The sequence below is a fragment of the Acomys russatus genome, chromosome 19, assembly GCF_903995435.1.
Source record: "Acomys russatus chromosome 19, mAcoRus1.1, whole genome shotgun sequence".
Classification (NCBI taxonomy): Eukaryota; Metazoa; Chordata; class Mammalia; order Rodentia; family Muridae; genus Acomys; species Acomys russatus.
In genome coordinates this window covers 17,775,058-17,796,101 of record NC_067155.1, presented here as the reverse complement: position 1 = coordinate 17,796,101, position 21,044 = coordinate 17,775,058, and the positions used below count along the sequence as shown (strand labels likewise).

Genomic DNA, 21,044 nt, shown 5'->3' with positions numbered 1-21,044 from the left:
ATGAATAACAAGGCGCGCATCCCCGCCCCCACCCCAGCCCGGGCAAACACTCAGTCCCGGACACCGACTCCCGTCCGAGTAGCGACCCCGGTCAGGGCCTCGAACCGGGCGAACAACCCAACTCCGGTCCGAGCTTCCCCCCGGATCCCGGCCGCGACTCCCGCCCACCACCCGACTCCAGTCCGAACCTCCACCCGGTTCCGGACTCCCGCCCACGTCCCGAACCCTGCTCCAATCCGGTTCCCAGCCCCGGCCCCGACCCCAGCCCCAACCCCAGCCCCAGCCCCAACTCCAGCTCCAGCACCGGTCCGGGTATTTCCCGCGATCTCTCCCGCGGAGTTCACGGCGAGCTCCGCTTCATCCATGGCTCAGCCGCTTTCTTCCGGGCCTGCTGGCTGGCTCTCGAAGGATCCCACGCTCACTCAAAGGCTGGAGCCCTCGATCCACAGCCTAGCGGAGGCCATCCAGGGGCCCCTTCCAGTGCACAGTCCCTCAGTATCCAAGATACTGGGCTCCACTCCAGGCCCTACGCCCCACTTAGAGCCCTTGGCTTCCACCGCCACGGCCTCCAGTACATTGGGCCCCACTCCGGGCCCCATCCCTGGGCTAGAGTTCTTGGCCAGCCCGCTGAAGGAAGCCCCTGCTATGGATCGGCTCCCCACATTTTTCCAATTACCCAGCTTCGTTTCCACCAAGGAAGTTACCTCCACGGACGTGCCCTCCACGGAAGTGCCGTCCACGGAAGTGTCCTCTACGGAAGTGCCCTCCACGGACATGCCCTCCACGGAAGTGCCCTCCACCAGTGAGAACCTCCCAACAGCCAACAGAATCCCGATCCGTGTGACATACTGGTGAGGGGCTCCGTTTACCCATGCAAGAACTGGACCGACAGGTGCTGGGGCTCTGGGCGTGTATGCGTAGGCCCGGGTGTGCGCGCTAGGTAGTGGGGCAGATCCGCAGAGTGTTACTTCCACTTGTCTGTCCCTTTGGGGTTAGAAAGCTCTGGTGAATTCCCCACCCTGGCTCTCAGTATCTTCCCACCTACCTCTGTGGTATCTGTCTGTCTTTGATTTTCATTCATTCATCCACTCTCATTTGCATGTTTTTTTTTTGTTTTGTTTTGTTTTGTTTTGTTTTGTTTTGGTGTGGAGGGGCGGGCAGGCACTAAGACACAGCTAGGATGCACAGGAAGGCGGCACAGTTTCTACTGGGAGGGTCGAGAAGGTGACCTGAGGGTGGACTAGGAGCCCGGCCCAGCCTGCCCTAGGAGCAGGCCCCCAGGCAGCACACACCTGCAGTATTGAAAGACCAGCAAGGAGGGTCCTGTACCTGGGCAAGGTGGAGACGAAGGAGGATGGAGACATTTATGTGGCCACTCGGGGACTATAAGGAGGATGATGTTTTTTCCCCCTGAGATGGTATCATGGGAGCGTGTGTGTGTGTGTGTGTGTGTGTGTGTGTGTATGTGTGTGTGTGTGTGTGGGTGTCCCAAGCAGGCCAGGGATGGGGCTGGCTCCGGCTCACTTCCGCTGTGATATCTCGGCTCCCTTATTTCTCTCCACCTCCGGTTTCCTGCTCTCCGTTTCCAGTGGCCTCTGAAGCTATGGCCTTCGGGTGAGTAGCCTCTTCTTCAGAATCTAAGGGAGCGCGTGTCACGTGAAGACCGGAAGTGGGGGGTCCCTGTTTTTCTCTCCTTGTGACCCCATGACCGGATTACCCCATAACCTCATCTCCTCCCTCTCAGTACATCCTACTGAAAAACACTCTGGAGGAACAATTTCCAGACCTTCTGGAGTTTGTAAGTGTGCTGGTAGCCTGGGGAGAAGGAGTGGTCAGGGTTCCGGGATCCCGCGCCCCCTTCCCGCCCCGCCCCCACCCCGTTCTGAGATCCCGCCCCTCGCCCCTCTCTCCCCCCCACCCGTTCTGGGATCCCGCCCCTCGCCCCTCTCCAGGGTTCAGAGGAGAGCCCTCAGCCTCCTCCATCCACGATGTTCCCTTGCCAGGAGGAGGAGAGAGCAACCCACATCACGGGGGAGTTTGAAGTGTTTGTGGACGGGAAGCTGATCCACTCCAAGAAGGTGCTTCCGGGCCAGGGGACCGAACAGGATTAGAGGGGTAGGGTTGGGGGTGCCTGGGAGGCTGGGGGGTTCACGTCTGGACCCTTTCTCCTCCATCCCCAGAAAGGTGATGGCTTTGTGGATGAGTCCAGTCTAAAGAAGCTTGTGGGTATTATCGATGAGGAGATCAAGAAAAGGTAGCGGCAAGAGTGGAGCTGGAGGTGAGTGAGACGCTGTGGAGGGCCGGGAGGAGGGGTGAAGGTGAGGGAAGAGTGGCAGGGCAGCGTCCAGCATCGTCTCCCGCCCCCGCTGCTGACCCTCACCCTCAAAATCAGGGCACATCCCTTTTTTGTTGTTGTTGTTCTGTTTTTTGAGACAGGGTTTCTCTGTGTAGCCTTGGCTGTCCTGGACTCGCTTTGTATTCCAGGCTGGCCTCGAACTCACAGAGATCCGCCTGCCTCTGCCTCCCGAGTGCTGGGATTAAAGGCGTGCGCCACCACATGCGGCTCTGCCGTAGCCTCTTAAATGCTGGGATTATAGGTCTGAGTCCCGCCCCCCCTCCGCCCTTAGCCCTTCATATCTTCACCCCCAGCCGCACTCGGGGTCTCAGGATGGCCTCAAACTTGTTATGGAGCTGAGAACGGCTTTCAACAACGATCCACCTGCCTCTACCTCCCAGTGGCTGGGGATTACAGGCGTGCCCACCATTCCTAGTTTATTAGGTGTTGGGGAGTGAGCAAAGCCAGAGTCTGTGTCTGCCCCATGGGCAGTTGACTGAGGGGACCATTCCTTGCTTGCTCGTGGTTTCATTTATTCCTCCTATCTCCTGGAGACTGCCCTGGGCTCCACGGAGCTGCACTGGTAGCCATCTTTTTTCCTTTCTTCTTCTTCTCCTTCTCCTTCTTCTCCTTCTCCTTCTTCTTCTTTCTTCTTCTTCTTCTTCTAGATTTATTTATTATGTATACAGTGCTCTGCCTGCATGTACACCTGCAGACCAGAAGAGGGCATCAGATCATATTATAGATGGTTGTGAGCCACCATGTGGTTTCTGGGAATTGAACTCAAAACCTTTGGAAGAGCAGTTAGTGCTCTTAACCACTGAGCCATCTCTCCAGCCCCCCACCCCACCCCACCCCTGCTTTTTCCTTATTTTGAGATAGGCTTCTCATTGAGCCTTGGACTTGCAATCTTTCCGCCTCAGCTTTCCAGTAGCTTGGATGACAGGCCAGCACCACCAAGCCTGTCTTGTCAATGGGACCATTGGGACAATCCCGTGAGAGAAGCGCCAGTGCGATGGGCAAGACGTGGCTGTCACTAGGGCCCTGTGTTGGCCAGAAGAGCATAAAAGTGGTTGTCTTAGCTTCCAGCTGTAGAGCTGTGCGTTTTTGTTTTGTAAATTCACAATGAGTGTGACAGCACGTGCCAGGAACCCGGGGGACTCAGGAGGCAGATGAGGGAGGATTAGGGTGAGTTTGAGGCCATCCTGGACTGCACAGAGAGGCCCTGTCTCAAGATAAAAGTCACCAAAGCTAAAACCACGAAAAGCCCAGCTCTCAGTGGCTGAAGTACATTCCAGCTACTCAACAGTGGCATGTGGCTAGTGTATTGGGCTAGGTTAATCCATATTGGGTTGTAGATACAGAGCACAAAAACAATCCAGCATTATTTTAAGGTATTAAAAGGTGTTGTCTGCTTTTACACTAATGATTGGGTTTTCTTTTTGGATTTGTGAAGGATAGACCCCAGGGATTTGACCTTCTAAGGAGATGTTCTACCACTGAGCCACGCCCCAGCCCCTCACTGGAGGATTCTAGGCAGGGGCTCCACCACTAAGCCACGTCCCCAGCCCCTCACTGGGGGATTCTAGGCAGGGGCTCTACCACTGAGCCACGCCCCAGCCCCTCACTGGGGGAGTCTAGGCAGGGGCTCTACCACTGAGCCACACCCCCAGCCCCTCATTGGGGGATTCTAGGCAGGGGCTCTACCACTGAGCCACGCCCCAGCCCCTCACTGGGGGAGTCTAGGCAGGGGCTCTACCACTGAGCCACACCCCAGCCCCTCACTGGGGGATTCTAGGCAGGGGCTCTACCACTGAGCCACGCCCCCAGCCCCTCACTGGGGGATTCTAGGCAGAGGCTCTACCACTGAGCCACGCCCCAGCCCCTCACTGGGGGAGTCTAGGCAGGGGCTCTACCACTGAGCCACACCCCCAGCCCCTCATTGGGGGATTCTAGGCAGGGGCTCTACCACTGAGCCACGCCCCAGCCCCTCACTGGGGGAGTCTAGGCAGGGGCTCTACCACTGAGCCACACCCCAGCCCCTCACTGGGGGATTCTAGGCAGGGGCTCTACCACTGAGCCACGCCCCAGCCCCTCACTGGGGGATTCTAGGCAGGGGCTCTACCACTGAGCCACACCCCAGCCCCTCACTGGGGGATTCTAGGCAGGGGCTCTACCACTGAGCAATGCTCCCAAGCTCCTCACTGGTGCATCGTAAGAAAGAACTCCATTTCTGAGCCTGATATGAGAAAATTTTGTTTCTAGATTTTCGGAGCTAATAATAACTTCAGGTTGGCCTAAAACTCAAGATTATCTTGCTTCAGTCTCCAAAGTGCTGGGATTATAGGTATGGCCTGCCACCTGGCTCTAGGAGACAAGTTTTTTTTTTTCCAGATAGGGTTTCTCTGTGTAGCCTTGACTGTCCTGGACTCGCTTTATAGACCAGGCTGGCCTCGAACTCACAGCGATCCACCTGCCTCTGTCTCCCAGGTGCTGGGATTAAAGGCGTGCGCCACCACCACCCGGCAAGAGGCAAGTTTTAAAATGGGAATATGAGCTGGGCTTGGTGGTGCACGCTTTTAATCCCAGCACTCAGGGAGGCAGAAGCAGTCGGATCTCTGTGATCTCTAGGCCAGCCTGGTCTACAAAGCAAGTCCAGGACAGTCAGGGCAACACAGAGAAACCCTGTCTGTAAAAAAAAAAAAAAAGGAGGGGGTAATTAGGCGATTGATTATGACATCTGAAAAAATTTAAATGTTTTCATACCATCTAACATCCAGCCAGGGTCTTTTTAAGAAAAAAAAAAATTTATTGTGTATACAATGTTGTATCTGCATGTACACCTGCAGGCCAGAAGAGGGCGCCAGATCACATTATAGATGGCTGTGAGCCACCATGTGGTAGCTGGGAATTGAACTCAGGATCTCCGGGAGAGCAGCCAGTGCTCTTAACCTCTGAGCCATCTCTCCAGCCCTCAAAAATATCTTTTTACAGGTGGGCATGGTGGCTCATGCTTGTAATCCCACTTACAAGCTCAGAGTAAACTGAGGCAGGAGGAGGGTCACTGAGAGTTTGGGGACAACATGGGCTCCACAGAGCATGTCTCAAGAAACCATAAAAGGGGGCAGGGCTAAGAGGTTGGCTCAGCCAGTAAGAGCACTGACTATGAAAACAAGAGGACCCGAGTTCAAATCCCTAGCACTCAGGTATAAACTGGGCATGGCCATGTGGTCCTGTAACTATAGTGTTTGGGGCAGAGACGATATGGATGCCAGGATCTCGCTGCCAAGCCAATCTAGCTGAAACTGTGAGCTTGAGACCCTGTGTCAAAAATAAGGTGTGGGGCTAGAGGGGCGGCTTAGGGGTTAAGAGCACCGTGTCACTTTTGCAGAGGACCCAGTTTGGTTCCCAGCACCCACACGGTGCCTCCCAACCCTCTGTCACTCCAGCTACAGGCGCTCAAACACCTCCTTCTGGCCTCTCCAGGCACCAGGCATGCGCATGGTGCACAGACATACGTGCTGGCAAACGCTCATACATATAACATAAAAATAAACACATCTTAACAAAAACTTAGAGTGTGATAAGAGATATTTGACATCTGCCTCTGGCCTCCACATGTGTGTGCAGAGGCACACACTACACTCGTACACACACACACACACAAGTGCACACATACTATGCACACCAACCACTGAAGGTCTGGGGTTGCAGCTCAGTGGCAGACTGCTTGCCTGGAGGGCAGGCAGCCCTGGATTTGATCCCAGGCACCTGTGAGGTGGTGCGCACCTGTGGGTCCAGTGCCTGGGAGGTGGAGGCAGGAGGGTCAGTGCTCAAGGTCATCTGAGGAGTTCATAAAGAGTTCAAGAGTGAGTGAGTGAGTGGTGTGTGTGTGTGTGTGTGTGTGTGTGTGTGTAAGTGTGTGTGTGTGTGTGTGTGAGAGAGAGAGAGAGAGAGAGAGAGAGAGATGAATAATACCCATGGGCTGCCTTTGTAGAGGAATGTTAATTCAGAACACAGCTGCTCTGGCAACAGATCACATCCAAAGGCCTTCTAGGTCTGTGTGATTAACCGGAATACAAACACGCCTTTAACCCAGGAGACAGAGGCAAACAGATCTGAGTTCAAGGCCAGCCTGGTATAGAGCGAGTTATCAGGTAAAGAAAAGCTTAGGTCCAGGCGTGGGGGTGCATGTCTTTAATCCCAAGTAAAAGTAAAGTTTGTTTGTAGAAGGAAGCACATGAAAGTGATGTCTAATTTAGTGGCAGAAAAGATGACGAATCATATAAGATTTGACAGAATAGGATACGCCCACTCTCGTGAGAAGAGAGAGGAAAGGGAAGCTACTTAAGAGGCAGTTTTACAGAGAGAGGAGGGAGTTTTACCAGGACAGTAACAGAGAGACGGGTTGCAGAGAGAGAACTCAGGTGAAGACTGAAGGAGCCAGAGAATGAGAAGGAGCCAGGAGATTAGAGCAGATCGCTGAGTTAGTCTGAGGCCAAGCAGAACAATTCCAGGTGGAGAGAAGCCAGAGTGAATAAGTCAGCTGGGATGAGAGTTGGAGCCAGAACAGCGGAGCTGAAGCAGCCAGCCCAGGGCTCAGAAAGAACAAGAGAGGGCGAGCTTATTCAGCAGTAAGTTTCACAGGCTGAACACATTCTAGGCCTAGGTTAGATGTACAGAGGCTAGAAGCTTCCAGAACTAGGCCTAGGTGAGCAGGAGGCAGTGAGCCTCCCAGACAACAGTTGAGCCTTAGAACACGGAAGCCCTCCGGAAAGACTTTGTTTGTGTGTTTGCGTTTTGAGACAGGGTTTCTCTGTGTAGCCTTGGCTGTCCTGGACTGGCTTTGTAGACCAGGCTGGCTTCGAACTCACAGTGATCAGCCAGGCTCTGCCTCCCGAGTGCTGGGGTTAACGACGTGCGCCACCACCTTCTGGCTTTGAAACACTAATACTTTTAAAGGGAATCATTACTGTTTTGTTTTGTTTCTCTCCCCATCCCAGGAGCCTCAGCGGGATGACGAGAAGGGCTGAAATGCTGCCGACCAGGTCCTTTTCTGACGGTGGCTGGGGCTTGGGTGGGGCTGGGGAAAGTAAAGAAAATATAATCTGCTTCCCTGAGTTGGCCTCTGGCAATGTCTGCTGTCACCGCTCTCACACCGGAAGTCTGTGGCAGTCGACTGCCACTGTGCTCTCTGCATCTTCCCCATCTTGTGCAAGACAGGGTTGGGAGGGAAAATGGGGACGGTCCATGCTATGTCTCTCCCCAGGCTGTGCTGCTGCTGGGAGGTGGTGGGGGTGAGGTCTAGTGGGAGGAGGCGAGGGTGTTGGATGCGTGTTGGAAGGGGACGTTGGGACCCCAGACCGTTCCTTTCTCTCTCAGCTGTCCCTCCACCATGGGGCGAGCTATGAAGTACCATGTCACCACAGGCCCAAGACAAAGAGCCACTTGACGCTGGATTGAGGCCTTTGAAGCAATGAGCCCAAAGGAGCCACTCCTCCTTGTAAATTGATTCATGACAGTGCTGGGAATCTGACTAATACGGTCAACTTGGAGACCGAGGCTAGACCAGTTAGTTGTTCCTGCTCGTCCAGCCTTGACTCCGCACACTGTCAAAACCAGCTTGCTACTTTTGTCATGTCTTTGTTTCCAACAGCCTAAGTCAAGAAGACTTTTGATCATACTGGCGTCGTTAAAAGTTGAAGCCGGGCAGGCAGTGGCAGCGCATGCTTTTAATCCCAGTACTTGTGAGGCCGATCCCTGAGTTTCAGGACAGCCAGAGCCACATAGTGAGACTCTGTCTCAGCCAAACAAAACAAAGAACTGAAATTGAGAGGTGGATTGTGACCGATCTCAAATATTTCTTCTCTCTTTTTAAAAAATCTTATTTATTATGCATCCGATCTCACTATAGATGGTTGTGAGCTACCATGTGGTTGCTAGGAATTGAACTCTGGACCTCTGCAAGAGCAGTCAATACTCTTAGCCACTGAGCCATCTGTCCAGCCCCCCTTTCTTCTCTTTTAAAAAATGTATTTTAAATTAAAATTTTTTAATTCGAGTGATTTTATAGTTATTATTCTATGTGCATGCATGTGGCAATCAGAGGACAATTTTGTAAAGTCCGTTTGTAAGGACCGGACGGACTCCATTTTGAAAAAGAAACTCCATTTTGTGTTAAACCTTGCCAAGGGCTGAACCTATATTCCAGAAAAAAACCACAAACTGGTCTAAACAGAAAAATATTCCCTAGCAACACAGTCGGCTCACCTTGGGAGAGTCCAAACATACTCTCTGCTGGTCAAGCTGACCTGCAGGTGGTCTGGCACATAGCAACAACCAATTAGGAGAAGCCAAGGCCAAAGTTCTAATGCCCCCATGAACATCTCTTACCCAACCATGAAACGCCAAGGCTTGTAACTCCCTGCTTACAGCTTTTCTGCCCAAATGCCAACCAACCATACACCGTAAAACCCAATTCTTCATCTAAAACCTGTAAAAACCCCTCTCAGTTGAGACTCGAGGCCACTTCGCCGCATCGGCTGTGCCAGTGCACAAGAGGTGTGGCCTGGGTTCGAACCTGCAATGAAGATTTCCTTGCCATTGCGTTTGGACTCGGCTCTTGGGTGGTCTGTTCGGGGAGTCTCTCAAGATTTGGGCAGAGCAAGTTCTCTTTCCACTCTTACTTTATTTTGAGACAGGGTCTCTATGTAACCATGACTGTCCTGGGTTTTAATCATGTAGCCCAAGCAGGCTTTGAACTCACAGATCCAACCCACGCTGCCTCCTAATTTCTGGGATTAAATGGCATGCTACCGTGATTGGCTCTTTCCATCTTTCCATGGATTCTGGGGAACCAAACTTTTCCAGAAGACCCAGTTTCGATTTCCAGCACCGACGCGGTAGCTTGCAGCCACCTCTAACTCCAGTTCCAGGGGACCCTACACTCTCTTTGGGCCTCTGATGGCACCAGGCATGGACACACACGCAAACAAAATGCCCAAACAGATGAGACTAACTAATTTAAAAAGTTAGAATGATGTAAAACCACTGAGTTTTTAAAAACTGGCTGAGTGTGGTGTCATATACATTTAATGTCCCAGCAGGGTCTCTGTGAGGCCGAGGCCAGCCTGGGCTACATAGTTCCAGGTTAGCCAGGGCTACATATGTAGTGAGATCCTACTTATTTGTGGAATGGTGGTAGCAAGGCAGTGCAGTGTGATGGATAAAGGTGTTTTGGCCAAGCAGATGACCGGGATCCACATGGTGCAAAAGAAAGCCAATCGCTGTGAGTTCAAGGCCAGCCTGGTCTACAAAGCGAGTCCAGGACAGTCAAGGCTACACACAGAGAAACCCTGTCTGGAAAAACAAAAAATGGAAAAAAAAAAAAAAGAAAGAAAAAGAAAAAAGAAAGAAAACCAAACGCTGCCAATTGTTCTCTGACTCCCATCATTCACCATGTGGCATGGGTGCCCTCCCTTTAAAAAGTCTTTTTAGCCGGGCAATGGTGGCGCACATCTTTAATCCCAGCACTGGGGAGGCAGAGGCAGGCGGATCTCTGTGAATTCGAGGCCAGCCTGGTCTACAAAGCGAGTCTAGGACAGCCAAGGTTAGATAGAGAGACCCTGTCTCGAAAAACAAAATAAAACAAAAAGTAATCTGAGCACCAGAAATATAATCAAGAGCATCCAGTTTACAAACGGAAACCTCATTCACAACAGTCATAAAGAAATCCGAAACTATTCTTAGTAGAAGTAAGGCGAGACCTATAAGAGCGTTATACCCCACCGTTCGGGGTGGGGGCTGTCCTCCCCGCTTCACTGGGACCCTTGGCTAGCTCTTTATCCACTGAGAAATCCTACCAGCTCTGTGCTAAATTGCCCAGTCTGGTCTCAAACTCTAGACCTTTACCGAGGATCTTGCTATGTAGCCCTGATTGTCCTGAAACTTGCCTCAAACTCAATTGATCTGCTTGCTGTTGTGTCCTGAGTGTGGGGATTAAAGGTGTGTACCATGCCTATTTGCCTCAGCCTCCCAAGTAGTTAGATCATAGGTGTGTGCCATCACACCCACCTAAGACTAACTCTTTGGTGATTTACGTGTAGATTTGGCAACTAAAGGCTATGGACGGGTGGTCCACAGGAAAATAAAACCAAATGGTCCTTACACATTGAAAACAGCCCTCCCCTCCCCCCAGAGAACTGTGAACTCAACTGACAGCGCCAGGTACATTTTTACTTAGTTTTTCCCAAAGCTGAGTCTGTTTTAGTTTAGTTTAGTTTTGTTTTGAGACAGGGTCTCTCTGTGTAGCCTTGACTGTCCTGGACTTGCTTTGTAGACCAGGCTGGCCTTGAACTCACAGCGACCCGCCTGCCTCTGCCTCCCGAGTGCTGGGATTAAAGGCGTGCGCCACCACCGCCTGGCTCAAAGCTGAGTCTGAAGGGTTGGGCTGGCTGTGGAGAAGAGAGGAGAGAGCTGCTGGGCAGATGGAAATAGATACAGGCCCAACGAGGGCTGGGAATGCCTACGAAAAATACCAACGCTTTTCCCAGTAACTGTTTCCATTCATTCATAGATGTTTCCTTATGGAAAGAGTGAACACACACAAGTACAGAGCATTACAAAGACAATGCCAGGGGCGGTGACACACACCCTTAGTCCCAGGATCGGGAGGTGGGGGCACATCAGGAGTTCGTTATCAGCCCCAGCCCATGAAACCTCATTTCAAAAAATACAGAGAGCCCCAAAACGAACCAAAACTTAAAAACAAAAACCAAACAAAAACAAAAACAAACAACAACAAAAAAATTAAAACAACCCTGAAATCTACAAACCCAAAAAAGCTAGGCAGAGACAAGATCATCTCTGGGAGTTCAAGGCCAGCCTGGTCTACCCACATACCAGGTTCTAGGCCAGCCATTGCTACATAGACAGACCCTGTTTCCGATAGAGGTGGGAGCGATGACTCAGTGGATGGGTTCAGGTCCCAGAGCCAGCATGGGGCTCACGGCTGCCTGTGACTAGTTCTGCGGATCCAAGCCCTCTCCTGGCCACGTCAGTCTCTCGCACTGGTGTGGTTCACAGGTATGCATGCAGGCTCACACACATGCACATGAAGCTTCAGAACATTTTCAAACAATCCAGATGTTCAGCAGACAACTAGATCATTACATGTTAAGATACAGCCTTAAAAAACAGTCATAACCGTGGTGGCGCACGCCTTTAATCCCAGCACTCGGGAGGCAGAGGCAGGCGGATCGCTGTGTGCGGTCTACAAAGTGAGTCCAGGATGGCCAAGGCTACACAGAGAAACCCTGTCTCGAAAACAAAACAAAACAAAACAAAAAACAAAAACAAAAAACAGTCATAACAAAGAAAAACCCAATGTAGAATTTACTTCCAATATAACTGAAAATATAAAAACCCAAGATATATGAACTATCTAGATTTTATTTATTTATTTTTATTTTGAGACAGGGTTTCTTTGTGTAGCCCCTGGCTCTCCTGGAACTCTTTGTAGACCAGGCTGGCCTTGAACTCAGAGATTTGCCTGCCCCTCTGCCCCTAGTGCTGGGATTAAAGGTGTGAGCTATTACATCCACCTGGCTAGATTTTTATTTTTATTTTATATTGCGTGTATGTGTGTGTGTGGGGTCCTGGGGTCAAATTCTGTAACGAGGCTATCAACAAACGCCTTTAACCACCGAGCCTTGTGCCTAGCGGCTCTGGGTTGCATCCTCAGCACCCAGGATTGGGGGATAACCAGGCTGCTATCAGTTTGTCTGTGCATCAGAAACGGGTTTTGAAAACCCTACAGAAAACAACCTCCCCACCTCAACGCAAATCACTATGGACAGCTGTTTTCAGTTTGGCAGAGAGAAAAGTTTAACTTCCCATCGCGTCTTGTCTTGTGACTGTACGCCTGTCATTTAGATATTAAATCTATCCCCACGTGGATACAATTACACAAGGTCTTGAAAAATATTCATCTCACGACACATAAGTGATTTCCCCCCCCCCATCTGAATATTTACAGCTCGTGTACAGAACATCAGACGCAAGGACTGACGACACGGTGGGCTTGTCAGCTAACAAGGGGACGGCCCTCGGCTCTGAGATGTCCAAGTTGTCTCTTTACAAGCCAGAGCAACTGTGTCTAACAACTGCGGCTTCCCGAATCTCGGTTGATAATGATTTCTTTTTCACCCCACCGGTCAATTCCTAGACTTCATCTTTGCAAAAAACCATCGTCCTTTACAGCGCAGCAACCTTGAGTTTGCACAAATGCAGAGGTGGGGGAAAAAAAAAAAAAAAAAAAGATCGCTAGCGGTCACAGGTGGAAATCAGAGGGGTCCTCTTTGCCGGCCAGCTCCGAGCCAAGAGTGTCCATCCCATCCTGGGCCTGCTCGTGGCTGTATTCTGGCTTGGACTTCCCGCCTCATGACATCTGCCCAGACTTCTGCTTTTGCCCTTGATCCTAAGAGTCATCCGACTTCTTGGCTACACACACACACACACACACACACACACACACACACATACGTGTGTGTGTGTATACATATATATACACATATTATTATTATTATTTTTTTTTTTTAAAAGACAGAGTCTGCTGCAGCCCAGGCTGGGCCCTCCTCCAAACTCGCTACGTAGCAGAGGACGGTGACTTTGAACACCCGCTCCCTCGGGCCTCCTCCCTGCTGTGGGCAGCGGCTGTAAGGCTGGAAGGCGCCGCTCAGTCGGCCGTGGGGCCGCGGGCGTCGGAGGCGGTGAGCGCCAGGGTGAAGGCGCGAGCGTCCGAGTCCATCTGTGGGGGGTTGGCGTCGAAGGCCGCCTCCCTGGCCCTGCAGCCCTCCACGAACAGCCGGCGGCGCTCCTCGATGTCGCGGAGCACCCTGGTGGGGATCAGGGGGTTGCTGTGCAGGTAGTGTTGGAACATCCGCTGCTCGTGCAGCTCTAGGAGGCGCAGCGGCGCGTGCAGGTGCGGCATCGCCATCAGGCCCGCCACGCCGGGGAACGGCGGGGGGACCGGGCCGGGGCCCCGCGCCATGGGCCGGCCCACTCCGGGCAGTGCGCCCTCCTGGGCCACCACGGGGATCCGACTGTCTCCGCCCACGCCCTCCTGCAGGACGTCGCCGACGCCGTTCATGGGGCTCGGGTGGGGGACCCTGCTCTCTCCCGGCAGCTCGGACATGGCCGATCCGCAGAGTCCCTTAGGTCACCGGAGAAGCGCAGGGAATGAACGGGCTTCCAGCGGCGGGAGTGCGGAGCTGTGCGCACGCGCGCGCGCGGGAACGGACCCCGGCGGCGCGCTGGAGAACGGAGCGCGTGCGCAGGCACCGTGCGCGGACCTCTGCCGCCCTCCAGCGGTGCGGTGAGCCGGGCGTGGGGTGGGCGGTGAGGGGTGGTGTAGGAAGCGATTGTGTCACACACCTTAATTTTAATTAATTTTGTTTTGTTTGGATAGCGTCTCACTATGTAGCACTGGCTGGCCTGGAACTCATATATACACTCAGAGACCCGCCTGCTTCTGCATTTAAGAAAACTGGAATTAGCCGTGGTGGTGCACACAGCCTTTAACCCCAGCACTCAGGTGGCGGAGGTAGGAGGACTTCTGTGAGTTCGAGGCCAGCCAGGTCTACAGAACGAGTTCCAGGATAGCCAGGGCTACACCAGAGATACCTTTGTCTCGAAAAACTAGCAAAGATGCGTATGTACACCCTATGTGTGCCCGAGTCCCGCGGAGGTCAAAAGAGGGCATCGGATCTCCTGGAACTCGAGTTACAAGATGGTTGTGAGCTACCGCACAGGTGCCGGCAACTGAACCTGGGTCCTCTGCAAGAAAAAAATGCTCTTAACCTATGGGATGTTTTATTAGTGTGTCTCTGGAGGTCAAGGTCAACTTTGTGGAGCCGGTTCTCTTCTTCCACCCTTACTGAACTCGGGTTGCTACTTGCTTGGCTCTGGCTCCCGGGCTGTGTTTAATTTTGTGTGCGCACACGTTCGGGCCATGGCGCGCGTGTGCAATCGAACTCTGGTTGTCAGGTTAGCAAGCGCCTCTACCCAGTGATCCGTCTCGCTGGCACATTTTTCTCGTGAAGTTTCCATGCTTCTCAGGACCTAGGGGAGGGGGATAGGGTGAAAGAGGGAGGGAGGGAGGGAGGGAGGAACGGGAGGATACAAGCAAGGGGATAACAATTGAGATGTAACCTGAATTTTAAAAAATTATTTTTAAAGACACAATGACCCTGGTACAGCTGCATTTCAGACAGAAACTGGGCCATTCGAAGGTGATTTGATAAAAATGGCTCTTACACACTTTTCTAGTGAGATAGCCTTTCACACAGCCCAGGTTGGTCTAGAACCCGCTGCATAGCCAAAGATGGCCTTGGTCTCATCTTCCTGCCTCTGCCTCCCAAACACTGGCATTGCAGGTGTGCTCCACCACAGACAGCTCTCTTGAGTACTGTCTTAGATGACGGACAGGCAGCTGCAAGCAAGGGAGAGCTGCAACAGCGTGTTACACGCAAGTCACGGAAGTGCCGCCGTGTGGTGAAGAGAGGCCATGGAAGTGCCGAGGGAAACAGCTACCGAGAACCAAGATCTGGGTAGGGGTTCAATGTTTACTGCATATACTGGCCTTAGTTGGTGCAGTATTTGGGCAGAACCCCTGTGCTCAGATCCGCCCATCATGATGTTCTTCTTGTAGGTTTCTAGGACCTTCTGGATCCTTCTATTTCCCCATTCTCCCATACTTCTCTCACCTAGAGTCCCAATAGGAAGTGCCTGTATCTAACCCAATCTCCTGGTAAGTGAAGACTGTCATGGGACATGCCTCTTGGGCTAGTGTTCAATTGTGTCTTTGGTGAATCCAGAGTCCACTTGTCACCAACCTGCCAGTGCTGTTCCCAACACAGGCAGGTCACCCCAGCTACTCTGGTGCCTGAGGCAGGAAGACAAAGTTCAAGGATGCCTTGGGCTATAGGGTTCGAGGCTAGTCTGGGCAGCTAAGTAAGACCCTGTCTCAAAGTAAGGAAAAAAAAAAAAAAAACGTAAAGGTGCTGATGTCTTGAATTATGTCCCCGGGACCTACCTAGTGAAAGGAAAACCAACTCCTACAAGTTGTCTCCTGACCCTGTGTGTACTGTGGCAGGTGCACACACCCTGCCTGGGAGTGTAGTGTTCTGGACTCAATCAGGCTGAGGCAGGAGGATTTCTGTGAGTTCAGGGCCATCCTGGTCTACATAGAGAGTTCCAGTCCAGCCAAGGCTACACATAGTGAGTCTCTCTCTCTCTCTCTCTCTCTCTCTCTCACACACACACATTACTACAAATCATGCTGTGTTACTCAGCATGATTTCACAATTGAACAGGGTGGATCTGACATAACCTAGGGTCACTTTCATAGATTCTGGGTTTTGAGACAGAGTCTTGCTACAAAGCACAAATTGGCCTCCACTTCAGCATCTTCCTGCCTCTGCCTCCCCTGTGCTGGGATTCCGGCATGCACCATGTCCAGCATGCGCAAAGCCTGAAGAGGCCTTTGACAAAAGCCAGTCACCTTTCTATTTAAAAACAGATGCGGGGGGCTGGAGAGATGGCTCAGTGGTTAACAGCACCCCCTGCTCTTCCAAAGGTCCTGAGTTCAATTCCCAGCAACCACATGGTGGCTCACAGCCATCTATAATGAGATCTGGCGCCCTCTTCTGGCATGCAGGTGTACATGCAGGCAGAGGACTGTATACATAATAAATAAATAAATCTTAAAAAAAAAAAAGATGCTATTTTTCCTTTCTGTGTGAGCGTGTACATGCACATGTGTGGGTGGCCTTGGAGGCCAGAGAACTGGATCTCACGGAGCTGGAGTTACAGGTGGTTTGTGAGGTGACCAACATGGTCAAAGTCACAGAAAGGAGTCAATGAACAGCTACAAACAGTAATATAGCTGAGTATATTGACAGGCTAGCTGAAACATGAGCAGAAACTAATCGTTTTTGAAGTGACAAAGAAGCTTTCAGAGTATATAATAGGAATAACCTTATAAAAAGATATAAAATACTGGGGCTGGAAAGATGGCTCAGCGGTTAAGAGCACTGACTGCTCTTCCAAAGGTCCTGAGTTCAATTCCCAGCAACCGCACGGTGGTTCACAGCCATCTATCATGAGATCTGGTGCCCGCTTCTGGCCTGCTGGCCCTAATAATAATAAAAAATAAAAATAAAAGATACCAGGCTGGAGAGATGGCTCAGATGGCACCACAGGACCCAGGTTCCATTCCTAGCACCCAAATGGCAACTCATAGCCACCTGTCACTCCAGTTCCAGGGGATCAAGGGCCCTCCTCTGGCCTCCTGGAGCACCTGGCATTCAAGTACACAGACCTACATGCAGACAAAAGATAAAATATGTAGGAATAGTAGGGCGTGACAGTGCGCGCCTGGAATCCCAGCATTTGGGGAGGCAGAGATAGGTGGATCCTGAGGCCAGCTTGGCCTACAAAATGAGTCCAGGACAGCCAGGGATACACGGAGAAACCCTGTCTGGGGGTGGGGAAATCTACGAATAAATGACTAGCCCTGTGGAAGATCAATGAATTCATTGAACATATTAACACTCTCCAAATAAACATTTATATTCAAGGATACAAAAGTTTTTAAACATTTGTGTGAGTGTGTGTGTGTGTGTGTGTGTGTGTGTGTGTGTGTGCTTGTTTTCATGTCTGTGCAGGTGCCATGGAGGCCAGGGGTCAACCTCTGGGGTTCTTTGTGACAATTCTACCTTGGTTTCTGAGACAGGCATCTCAAGGGGACCCAGGGCTGCTGTCACTTCTTTCTTTCTTTCTTTCTCTCGTTTTTTGAGACAGGGTTTCTCTGTGTAGCCTTGGCTGTCCTGCTGGACTCACTTTGTAGACCAGGCTGGCCTCGAACTCACAGCGATCCACCTATCTCTGCCTCCCGAGTGCTGGGATTAAAGGTATGCGCCACCACCACCCAGCTGATCTCATATTTTCTATGTGAGTTTTGGGGACAAACCTTGCAAACAAGCATTTGACACATTGTGCTGGGCCCCCAGCCATAATTTTTATATTTTGAGATGACCTCAAACTTCTGGTGATCCTCCTTGCCTCATCCTCCCATGTTCTGGGACTAAAGGCACGAGCCACCACAACTTAGTTTAGGAAATCTTTAAAAAACATGAATACAGTCGGGGGTGGGGGTGGCACACGCCTTTAACCCCAGAGCTAGGACGCAGGGGCAGGCAGATCTCTGTGAGTTCGAGGCCAGCCTGGTTTATAGGGTGAGTTCCAGGACAGCCAGGGCTACACAGAGAAACCCTGTCTTGGTGGTGGAGGTGGTGAAAAAAAGCTCATTTGGATAGGAAGAGTTCTGTATCTTTTTAGTTTTTCCTCCCTTTTTTGGAGACAAGGTTTCTCTGTGTGTGTAGCCCTGGATGTCCCAGAACTTGTACTATAGACCAGGTCTGTCTCTCCTGGGATTACAGGCAACGGCGTATTCCACCAGCTACCTGGCTAGAAGGGTGCCTTATTTTACAGGTGTACTTCCTCACACCCGTAACCCCAGCATTTGGAAGACAGACATGTGACTCGCTAAGTTTCAGGTCAGCATGAGTTAAAAGTGGGGTGTCTTAAACGAAATATGACAAAACACACCTCAAAAGAAAGACCCAGTGGCTGGAGAGATGGCTCAGAGGTTCGGGGCACTTGTTGCTCTTGCAAAGGCCTGGGTTTGGTTTCTAGCAACCCCATGGTAGCCCCTAACCGTTCGTAACCCCAGTTCCAAGGGATCCAACGTCCTCTTCTGGCCTTCCAAGGCACTGCACACACACAGTGCACATGCATAAATGCAGGCAACCCCTCAGGCGCAGAGACAAATAAACTCTTTAAAGAGAGCAGTTATCCCTGGGTTATACGTAATGTGATTCTAAATGAAAGTTTTTGTCTGAAGATAGTAGCACTGCCAGGTGTGGTGGCTCACGCCTTTATTTCCAGCACCTTGGAGGCAGAGGCAGCTGGATATCTGAGTTTGAGGCTAGCTTGGTCTACAGAGGCAGTGCCAGGGCTACACAAAATAAAACGAACATTAAAAAGCCAGAAACACTATGAGAAAGCATTGTAAGTGAGTTCAGCATCAGAAAGTTCGCGAGAGCTCTAGAAAAGCTCCTTTGCTATAGGAAAAGTGGATCCTTACTTCAAACTGTTTCTCCTCCGAATAAATCTCAAATGGCTCAAGATGAAAAGGGGAATCTCTCCCACATACACCAAGAAAACTTTGGGATTCAAAACCTTGCATAGTTTAGGGAAAATAGGAAAACAAAAATGTAGGCAGGTGAGTTGACACAAGCCTGGTGACCTGAATTTGATCCCTCTAACCCATATCAAGGATAAAAATAAAATCTTTCAGAAAATCTAGCCATGAGCCGGGCGTGGTGGCGCACGCCTTTAATCCCAGCACTCGGGAGGCAGAGGCAGGCGGATCGCTGTGAGTTCGAGGCCAGCCTGGTCTACAAAGTGAGTCCAGGACGGCCAAGGCTACACAGAGAAACCCTGTCTCGAAAAAACAAAAAAACAAACAAACAAAAACAGAAAATCTAGCCAAGTTTAAAAAAAAAATATATATATATATATATTTCTTTTTCCCCCTTCCCAAAACAGGGTTTCTTTGTGTAGCCCTAGCTGTCCTGTACTTGCTCTGTAGACCAGGCTGGCCTAGAGATCCGCCTGCCTCTGCCTCCCGAGTGCTGGGATTAAAGACATGTGACACCAAGCCCGGCTGAAAATATATTTGTAACTCATATCACACACTATTGTCATACCTACTGTCACTAAGACATAGACAACTGCTACAGTCATTATGGACAGTCATCAGGGTGGTGGTGGTGCATGCTTTTAATCCCAGTACTTGGGAGGCAGAGGCAGGCAAATCTCTATGAGTTTGAGGCCAGCCTTCTCTACAGAGCAAGTTCCAGGAAAGCTAGTGTCACAGAGAGAAACCCTCTCAAAACCACAAAGAATCTGGACAGTCATGAAAGAGGAAAGAGGAATGCTGTGGTGTTGGGGATCAGACCCAGAGACTTGTACATTCTAGGCAGGTGCATACCACTGAGACACGGCCCCAGCCCCTCACTGGGGGAGTCTAGGCAGGGTCTCTACCACTGAGCCACACCCCAGCCCCTCACTGGGGGATCCTAGGCAGGGGCTCTACCACTGAGCCACGGCCCCAGCCCCTCACTGGGGGATCCTAGGCAGGGGCTCTACCACTGAGCCACGCCCCAGCCCCTCACTGGGGGATCCTAGGCAGGGGCTCTACCACTGAGCCACGCCCCCAGCCTCTCACTGGGGGATTCTGGGCAGGGGCTCTACCACTGAGCCACGCCCCAGCCCCTCACTGGGGGATTCTAGGCAGGGGCTCTACCACTGAGCCACACCCCAGCCCCTCACTGGGGGATTCTAGGCAAGTGTGCTATCACTGACATAAATTTTGAGCTCCCTTTTCATCTTTAAATGAAAAGCTAACTTACAATAAAAGCCTTAAAACCGATACACCGTTTTCTGCCATCAGGCTGGTAAGCACAATACATCTGACGGCTGAGCATACTGGCTAGGCAGTCAGAAAATATCCATCTATCAATCACTGGTGAGAGCGTTAGAGAGGCAAATGCACTGTATCTGCAAAAGTTACAAAGGGGGCAAACCTTTGGCCCAGGATTGTCACTTCTAGAAATCAGACTGCAGGTATTACCAAGAACACAAAGCCTAAAAAGCCAGTAAGATGCCCCGATAATTTCACGAAGCCTTAAAGGAAAGAGAGAGAAAACGTAGTAGTAGTTACAACACGCCATCAAGTATTAAGGCTTATTCCACCCTGGCATGGTAAGCGTGAAACACATGCTCAGAGCTGAAGCCGCGTGTGGCTGCCCACGGGCCAGGCGATACGCACGGGAGACGACCTACCAGAGGACGCCGCATCGCTGGGAGAAACCGAGGCGCAACAGCACGACCCCAGCGTGCAAAGAAACACAGCTCTAAGGAGTAAGTGTACAGGTCGGGAAAAGCTCTTCAGGGTATTTTTCTTAACAAACTCACAGTGCGCAACCCAGAATACGTCAACCTTGTGAAGATATAAAATAAGAAAAAAATATATATATTGTGTACACATTAAGGAAGCAAGGGAGGAAACTGCCTTTCGAGGACGACGCATTAGCTACGCGGGACAAGGAGGGACGCACAGGAGACTTTCAGTCCTTCATATTCTTGGGGGCTTATGAATAGATGAGTGCTACTGAAAAACAAACAAACAAACAAACAACCTTTTCAAAAATGGAGAACAAATCCCAGAAATCTGGTAAGTTTGAAAATCACGATTTATCACATAATATATACAATATTTGAGTTGCTTGCCATTTGCAACGTCTCAGAAACACAGCGTCAGTCTTACACTCTCGTTGACTTTGGATATGAAGAGGAGGCGCTGTTCTGACAAGGCCAAGTTCCTGATGTATAAACTTCGTCCTCAAGTCAGTCTTAAGTCTTCCGTGCTCATCTTTCTTGACCGTGGGCTTCTACTACTGAAAACTTTCTTTAAAGTCTTAAATTTTTACAAAGCCATCCTTTCCTTATTAAAAACGAGGCCACGCGGATAAGACATTTTCAAAAAAAAAAAAAAAAAAAAAAGGAAAAAAAGAAAAATTCC

At 50.9% G+C, this 21,044-nt stretch overlaps 2 protein-coding genes across 2 annotated transcripts; one reads left to right on the top strand and one right to left on the bottom strand.

Moving 5' to 3' along the window:
- Positions 1–2,258, top strand: Selenov (selenoprotein V). The gene is made up of 7 exons (XM_051162740.1): positions 1–699; position 746; positions 791–851; positions 1,590–1,614; positions 1,745–1,798; positions 2,004–2,078; positions 2,181–2,258. The coding sequence occupies exons 1-7, from the start codon at positions 1–3 to the stop codon at positions 2,256–2,258; spliced, it is 993 nt and encodes a 330-aa protein (XP_051018697.1).
- A 10,701-nt stretch (positions 2,259–12,959) lies between these two features.
- Eid2b (EP300 interacting inhibitor of differentiation 2B) lies at positions 12,960–13,613 on the bottom strand. Its single transcript, XM_051162753.1, has one exon. It carries the CDS (start codon positions 13,527–13,529, stop codon positions 13,071–13,073), a length of 459 nt encoding a protein of 152 aa, XP_051018710.1. The 5' UTR covers positions 13,530–13,613; the 3' UTR covers positions 12,960–13,070.
- Positions 13,614–21,044: the final 7,431 nt, after the last annotated feature.

Bases quoted from the DNA above. Each gene is read 5' to 3' on its own strand.
- Eid2b (XM_051162753.1), bottom strand. From the start codon at position 13,529: ATGTCCGAGCTGCCGGGAGAGAGCAGGGTCCCCCACCCGAGCCCCATG.